At 34.6% G+C, this 8,893-nt stretch overlaps 1 protein-coding gene across 4 annotated transcripts in view; it reads left to right on the forward strand.

The window, feature by feature from the left end:
- Positions 1–8,360, forward strand: part of CNOT6L (CCR4-NOT transcription complex subunit 6 like) — a 120,134-nt gene extending 111,774 nt beyond the window's left edge. For 3 of the 4 annotated variants that reach the window (XM_086704787.1, XM_086704786.1, XM_086704785.1), the window contains exon 12: positions 980–8,360. In XM_086704787.1, the coding sequence (XP_086560913.1) occupies positions 980–1,192 (213 nt within the window). In that variant the 3' untranslated portion in view covers positions 1,193–8,360. The remainder of the gene's footprint in view (positions 1–979) is intronic. The other variant, XM_086704788.1, reaches the window with a different exon arrangement.
- Positions 8,361–8,893: the final 533 nt, after the last annotated feature.

Below are 8,893 nucleotides of genomic sequence, written 5' to 3' on the forward strand. Positions count from 1 at the left end.
AAAAGTTTTTTCTTTCTTTCTTCTTTTTTTTTCTTAAGTAGCCCATTTCACTGTGATAACCATTTAAAATATTGCTGGAACTCATTATGTATAGCATTTGTAAGTAGATACTTCCAGATCTGGAAATATTTCTTCATACTTGGGCTCAGGCTCTCTTGATGTGGATAGGAAGAAATTTGACTTTACTGTCTTGTCTCCACAGCCTGGGGCAATAAAAAGCACTTCAGTTTTAAAGCTTAATGATCAGACAAACCAAATAAATCATCTAGTTCTCAGAGACAAAACTGATATAAATATATAGGGCCCTGCTGAATATTTTTTGCTAAGGAATCCAAAATTTACAGTATATTTATAGTTGTGAAAATGAGTATTCTAAAGAACACATTAGAAACGTTACCTGTAGGTAGTATTTTATAAGTATGTAGCATATCTGGGAAAGCTGAACTAGAACTGGCAAATCTGAAAACATGCTGTACCATGGCTTTGTGTGTTTGGATATCTTGATGTGTAGATAATGGAAAATAATGCCAATTAACATTAAAAGAATTAATTTGAGTCCTACCTTTTCATTATGCATTTATACTAAAACAGCTTATTGTAAATGATTTAGTGTAGTTCCCATAATGTTTATACTGATGGATTTAATTTCACTAACCTAAGCAAGACATTTTTAAAGATGCCTAGACATAATTTGGTGTGTTTAGCTTCTCAGTTTGCTTACCACTTACGCACAAATGCAAGGCTTTATGACTCCAGTAGGGCCCTGTATTTCCCTATTTAGCCGTCTTTATTTCATGTCCTACCCACTGAAGATTTGAGCCTTACATGACCCCATTGTCAAGACAACAGGTACTACAAGTACAAGTTACTCAGGTATTTGGCTTTTACAAATTATGGATTGTTTTTTATATATCTTGAGTTACTCTTTTTTTTCTAAGCATATTTTTTTCTTTTTTCTCAATCCCCAATCTCTTTCCAGGGCGTGATTGACTACATTTTCTATTCCAAGACTCATATGAACGTGCTTGGTGTCCTGGGGCCTTTAGATCCTCAATGGCTGGTTGAGAACAACATCACTGGGTGTCCACACCCTCACATCCCTTCAGACCACTTCTCACTGTTAACACAACTTGAACTCCACCCTCCACTTCTGCCTCTTGTCAATGGTGTTCACTTGCCTAATCGGAGGTAGTGGAGTACTGCCCCGCAAAGACGGGGGGATCTGTTGCTATGGACCTGTACAGTTGTAAATCAAAGTATGTAGGAGTGAAGTATGGCCATCCTTAAGCTGCTTCTTCAGGTTCCTTTCATTATGTGTTTGCTCTAAGATTTTGTACATTTTTGTGCATATTGGTATCATTTGGCACTAGGGCTGGAACCAAAGTATTACTTCCAAATTTTTAATTTAACATGTTTTTAAATTGGACCTTTTCATATTATCTTAGAGTCAGCATTTGTAATTAATAAATCACCAATTCAAGGCCCAACAAGTGTATTTGTTTTTCCAAAACAAATACTTTCTTTTGAATGGTTTCAAATCAACCATTTTTGTAAAAGGCAATTAAAAAGAACTATATAAATACAACATTTTAAACTGAATGATGGCATGCCTTGCAGGAAAAATTTCTTGGATTTCTGTTTTCCATTATAACAAACTGGTTTTTGACTCCCCAAGTCTTTTGCACATTAACAAAGCACTTAAATTTGCTAGATCTGTACATAAACGATGATATAGCCTTTAACCATAATAAGAAAAATTGAGAAATTAAAGGTGGTTGCACAATATGCTTTCAAAATCAAGCATTTAACAGTACATGACAGTTGGGCAAGTGCTGGTTATTTTTTTTGTTTTGTTTTGAAGACTCACTCTGTATTTTGTTCCTCTATTAGTTGTAACCTCATTAGAAGTATTAATTTTAAGCCTTTCTCTCCAGTTTATTTATTGGGGAACAGTGGGTAATTTCTACTGCCACACATCTTGAAAATAGAATTTTTTTACATTTAGGATGCCCACAAAATTAGTGTCCAGTATTTTTAATTATTCCCATCCACCTTTTTCTGCCTGGTTGTGCTAAAGAAACAGACATTATATGATCTGTACGATTTTTGCGGTTATAGTCAAATGTTAAAAAACAAACAAAAAAAACCAGAACAACTGCTGAATGAAAAGACCCTGATCAAAGTTTTAAAAGGGAAAAGTGATACAAATATTACATGTGTTTCCCAAAGTAGGGCAAGTGTCTGCTGGTTTTGGCTTTTTGAGGTGGAAAAGATTTTGGAGGGAGAGAGAACAGGGAGTGGTTGAAAACCTCAGATCATTTTTCCTGACTCTAGTTGCCAAATGGCCATTATATGCTTTTAATCTTTGTTTCTGTTGTCTGTCAGGGTTGAATTAAGAAGCTACTGGTTTATTCCCAACTGTTGATGCTCTTTAGAAACTTTGGAATCCTTTTTTTGCCCAGGAGGGGCCAGTTGAAAATCTGTGACTCAAGAGGCAGTGAACGTAATAACCGTTTTCTGGGGGGAAAAAATTGGTTGGCTACTTGATGTTAATTATGGCACAGTAACAGGAAAAGGTTGTGTCTGTGTTTTTAAGTTTTTCTTTATTCTGCTTTTTTGCTGCTATAAGAGTTTTCTGAAATTTATATTTTAAACTTTTCATGCACTTTACTGTTTCTAGTCTCAAAATGTGATATTTTTAATAAACAAGAAATTTTCCATTATGTGAATGAAATTTTAAAAGAAAATAGCCTATATTTGTGTCTCACTAATATATAAAGTACAGGTCAAATTTAAATTATTTAATTAGTTTTAAATATATACAATTTGTCTCCTCTTTCAAACCTGACATCGTAGGCTGTTTTATTAGTCTTAAATGATGCATTTCCTTTGGTCATTTAATTTCTTCCATAGTAAATTAATCAGGCTATATAATATTTCCCCTGGAGGGTAATTTTAGTGGGACGAGGGTGGTGGGATGATGTAATGTCGTATATGGGATCGCATCAGAAGGGTTCTGTAAAGCCTAAACTCCCTTTTAAAAGTGCCTAGTGATAGAGGCGTTGTTTGTCATCTTTTATAATTGGAATGTAATTGTAGTTGAGTGAAGTTTGTTGTAAATAAAATATTCTTTTAAAAATGGTAAAGTACCAGAATAAACAAACAGAAACAAAGAAACAACCCTTAAGGTGACAGATTTTCCTCAATGTGCAGGTATCCCTTCTTATATACCTCAAACATTCAACATCTAGCCATGCAAATTGATTACCTGAACCATAGTACTGGAAAGTAGAATAGCATGAAAAACTTAATTTTGTGGACATTACCTTTTTTTGTAATCAGCTACTGTATGTTTTATTTTAAATCTTTTGTTTTGGGTGGATTTTCTGCTCTGGAGGTATATGCACTAACAAAACATTTTCCTCCTTTCATATACGCATGTTAATTAGCAATGTGAGCAATATTTCCTACCATACTTCACTCCCGATATTTTTTGAGATGTTTGTATAAAATGGAATTTAAAGTTCACTTATGATTGTATATGAACCACAGAGGAGCCCATTTATTAATAAAAAAAAAAAACTTTTTTAATAGTTAAATGTAGAGGGAAAAAATAAAAAAAATTGGGAAACATTGTAAACAGCTTAAGTTTATTTTGTGTATGATCGAGGCACTCTGTTGCAGGAAGGTGTGTAATTGGGTTCTCTCTGCTTCCAAATGCACTCTTTCAAACCATTCATTATCCTGTGTATTTTTAATGTGGTTTTAGTAAATGTTGGTAGTAGCTCTGTTGAAGTAGGTAATTGTGTTATGTTTTGGGTGGCACACACACTTGGGGCATGGTAACCCAAATTTCATGTGCACGGTTTCCCTTTAGCCCACTGCCCAGATTTCACACACTTTCACCCTTTGTTCCCTTTGTAAAAGGAGTGGTATCTGTTTTGAGCTGCCAATTCAGATGATCAGAAATGCTGCTCTCCTCAGTATTGTCTTGTTAAAACGCATGCCATTTGGAACTTTGGCAGTGAGAAGCCAAAAGGAAGAGGTGAATGACATAGGGTATATATTCAATGAAAGTAAAATATTTATGCTTATATATTTTCTAGTTCTCAGAATAAGTTTAATAAGCTTTATGCCATGGGGCTGCTGCATATTTTATGTGAAGTTAAGAGAAAATTTGGGCATTTTTAGGTTGTGATAATGTGTTGTGTTTTTTTTTTTTAACTGTTAAATATGATTTCTGATCTTTGTGTAAGAACTGGAGTGTTCTTTAAATTTATTGAAACAGTGTTTGAGGAAGGGAAAACTGCACTGTTTGCTATTACAACAGTCCTACAAGTGCATGTCAAGTCACCCACTCTCTCAGGCATCAGTATCCGCCTCATAGCTTTACACATTTCGATGGGGAATATTGCAGCATCCTCAGGACTGACATCTGAGAAAGGCTCAAATCCACTTACTGCTCCTTGCTTGTTGACTTTGTTTTAAAATATTGTGCCTGGTGTCAACTTTTAAGCAACAGCACTGCCTAAAAGCAAGCAGAGAACAGAATCCCAGCACCATTCTATAGGCAACTTTTTAGAATTCAGATATAGTAAATCTGTTCGAGATTTATGATGTTTTATGTAAAAAAAATTTTGTACAACGTAGCTGAATATTTTTGTTTCATTTCTTTGATGTAAGGCGTGTGAACGTTCGTTTGAATATCACATGTTAAAGTCAGGTAATGGCACAATGGGTTCTGAGACCAGCTTCCCCCCCCTTCCTCCCATTTGCCTTGTTCCAAGCTCTTTCTTTTCAAATTACTTTTCAATATTCATAGGCAGATATTTAATTTTACTAATAAGCATCCTGTGTGAATGTATTAAAGAAGCCACTGTGTTTTAGTGTTATAGTTTGCAGAAGTATAAAGCTTCGTTCTTCTTTGTCCCTCTTATTTGGTATGTTACAGTTATGTATTGAATCACAGAGATGGGAGAAAGTTGAAAGATATCTAAGGCTCATATCACTTGATTCTACGGTGGGTTGTATTAGAATTGAGGATGTGGCACATTAAAACTGGAACATGGGCAAACATAACTATGTTCCATTTAAAAATTGTATCTTCTAATTAAGTGGGTGAAAAATTAAGTTTGCATTTGTATTCCCAAGAGTTTCTAAAAAATCACAAATGCCATCTATACTTTCAAATCAAATAGCAAGAAGTAGAATAGCACAAGACAAAATAGGTTAAATGTGTTCTTTGATGGAATCAGAGGCATATTGTTTTCATTCCTAATATAGGGCTAGATTTTCTAGCGAATTGGCTGTGTCCCAGTACTTACAGTACTTACTTGTTTCTAAGTCTTCTATTCTGAGAGATTTTAATAGCTTTGTAAAATGCACTGACTGATCAGTAGCTTTGGCCACAGAAAACATAATCAATTTCTGATACATTTGGCAGGCCATAGAATAATGGTTATATAGCAAGCAATGACTTTATGGCACGCTTTAAAAATAGCATTCAAATATACTTTTTGACAGAAATGTGAATTCTCACATTTATAAGGTATTCTCTTTTCTCCTACCTGCTCTCCCCTTTAAACAAAAATCAACTTTCTAACATGTAGATTTGTTTAATCTTTTCTTTCTGAATTGTATCATGTTTATAGAACTGTGAGAATTCTAGGTAAACAAATTAGGAAAATCAGAGTATTTTTCTAAGCCAGGAACTTCAAATAAAGTTTTCAATTTGTAGGCTGAGAGAACTTTTGTAGTTACGATTGCTTTGAGTGATTTTAATTTTTTTATGGCATCATGATCATCAATTTCAAATCCAAGTAAATTAGTACACCTTTAACCTGGCTTATTTACCAAAGTTGTAATCTGTTTAAGAACAGGATGCCAAAAGCATCTTTCATTTTACAGAACGATTTGGATATCTCTGTTGTATAAGCGTCATCTTAAAGTTTAAGGGTAAGAAGAAAAAAGGAAGCACTAACACTGCAGGGTGTTCTGAATACGAGCCACGAAAAGAAAAAAAGTTTTTTTTCAGGAAGGTGGTAAGGGAGAGCATGCATATTTCTTGTTTTAACCAAATACCTTCTTTATGTAAGGTTCTCTGTTGAATTACATAAGTCCTACGGCAAGAAATAGGGAGATACTAGGAAAAGCAAGCTTTGTTAACCTACTTAGTAATTTCTTTTGGCGTAGGTTTGTTTGGGTTATTCTTGGAACCAAAGGAAAACAGGCATGTTGAGGTTTTATTCGATGTATATTATGACATTGAAGTAATGGAATGTTTTTAAGTAAAATAGATTTTACTTTCAAAGCATATGAAATAAGGACATTTCTGCCTATTAAATGTTCATTTTTTATGGCACTTACTATAAATTCAGTAGCATTGTACTGAAATTAGAAATTGTGTTATCAGAAATAAATCATATTTTGAAAAAGGTATGTAAATGCCAAGTGATATGACTCTTTTGGCATAGTAGCTTGGTACATTCAGCTTTCAGAAACTTTGAGAAGGCATAGTTTGGCACCTATTAGTAGTTATTTTTCTTATAATCTCCCCAGATTTAGGTAATTTCCCTACTTGTATGTGTGTCACTTTTAATTCTAAAGGCATAAGAATCATGGTAACTTTTAGAAGTGGTCCTTTCTTGCTCATTTCAGTTTTGTGTTAATTTCTAGTTACTGACCTATGTATTTCCTTTCAAACTATCAGTGGTTATATGTACCACATTTGTTGAATTAGTTATCTTAAAACTCACACAATTGGCTCAGCGTTGATGTGTCAAACAATGGCTTTGCTTCTTAACAGGCTTAGTTTCCTGCTACTTGTTTCAGTGTTGATACAATAAGTGATGCAGTAGTCTGGGTGTGTATGTATTAAGAAGCTGTACTGTTCTTTCTCTGTGCTTAACTTGCTAAAAATATATTCCCTTACCTATGAAATTCCTGAGCGGTGCTCTGCCAACTTTTTTTTGGGGGGAGGAGTTTGGATGGCTGTATTACTGCACACTGGATCTGGAATTGTTCAGTGTTGTGAGTGGCAAATTTCTTAAACACCAGCAGCACTGAGAAGTGCACTATGGGCATTCGTACAGTTGTCCAAATGCAAGCAATTCTTTCATCTAGGAGAAGTTGAGGAATAGAGTTCATTGGAGTACTTGGAATATTTTGAGGAGGATGAACGTTTCAAATTTGGCTTTTTTACCTCTGGATGGGGTGGTATGGAGGGAGATTTTTTTTTTTTTTTTTTTTTTTTTTAAAGAGAAAGCATGTTTGTACCTTCTCTTTCGGAAAGGCCAGGGTGTTGGTCATATTCACTATAGGTTAATTTATATCTTCTTTTGTGATTTCTTTCAACCATAAAACAAGTGCCAACTAATTGTCCACGAGACGATCTACTCTTCAACTCAATTTACCATTTGAATAGGGAAGGATTCATTTATTCTCATTATTTGGCATTAAACTAATTTATTATTTTGCATAAATTTGAGTAATTATGTGGCCTATAAAGTGTTTTTGTAGCAAATTTAATGGTTGGAAAGAAAAGCACTTGAGTTTAAAACTGAGCAAGATATTTTGGTAATTTTTCCCCTGAATACATAGTAGTTTCTATTGATGTCCCAAAACAAATTCTCCTGTTTTAGGTTGTATATTTACTTTGCTTTTGTCCTAAGAAAATGCCAAGCACTAAATCAATTTGTTACTGTGTTCCAATAATCAGTTTAAAATCTAAGATCTTTCTTTTTTCTTTTCTTTCTTCTTTTCTTTTTCTTTTCTTCTTTCTTTCTTTCTTTCTTTCTTTCTTTCTTTCTTTCTTTCGAAGATTTAATGAAGTGCCATGTAATTGTAGCTAGTAGTGTTTAATGTTTAATAGACTGGTTCTGTGGTGTTCTAATCATTTAACACTCTGTCATCCTTGAGAAAGTGGTTCTTTCTTATTGAACACATTCTCTCTGACAAAATCACCAGCTGCTTTATTTTTCTATTTATTACAGTTAAACAGTTGATGAGGTCTGAAACTTGACCAAACTGCTCAGCTGAGATGTTTTTCCACAATAGACACTGTACAAATGTGCGTGTATAAGGACACAGTTGGGTGGTAGTATTTTTTCGTTAATGTGAACATTGATTAAACAAAGCAGTCCTGCCTTTTAAATCTTGTGGCAGCTCAGAAGGGAGGTGCTTAAGAACCTTAACTACTATGTCAGATGACAAAATACTTTTTTCCATTTTGGAGATTGGGTACTGCTCACACATGATGTATAGGGCTAAATATATGCTTGTTTCCTTGCACCTGTGTACTTCCTCTTCTCTCCCTCCCTTTCCTTCCCCTGTAGGCAATAAATGGCCATTTTGCAACTGCATACCTTTGTCTTGGTTTTTTACTCTTTATCTGTGCAGTGTGTGTCTGCTTTTAGGTGAGTATATCTCTTGGAAAGTTGAAGTAGGAAGCCAAGGTAATTCAGGCAAAAAATTACAAATTTATGCTACATTTTTTTTCTCTGATGAACTGCTTAAACAATACTTTGTTTAGAATAGATTTGGAAGTTAGCTATATTTATGACTTGCTTTGGCTGAAGAAATCTAAGCAGAGAGGGACATGTGTCACTTCTGAGTGAAGCTTTAAGACCCAGTGTGCAATTTGCCATATTCCCTTCTCTTGCCTTGGTGATAATGTGGAAGCCTGAGTTGAGATCCACCTTCCCATCCTAGATCCTTGAGTGACTTGATGAGCAGAGCTCCCCTGCCGCCATGCACAGAGCATGTAGGTTGAGTGAGAACTGCCAAATCTCAATGTCTTCACAAACTGAAGTTTTGTTATTGCAGTATGAGCTAGCCCATCCTGATCTACAGTCATCAGATCTGCCCAGTTACTGACATAAACCACTCTTAATTA

The sequence above is a fragment of the Puma concolor genome, chromosome B1, assembly GCF_028749965.1.
Source record: "Puma concolor isolate L17-30 chromosome B1, mPumCon1.1.hap2, whole genome shotgun sequence".
NCBI lineage: Eukaryota > Metazoa > Chordata > Mammalia > Carnivora > Felidae > Puma > Puma concolor.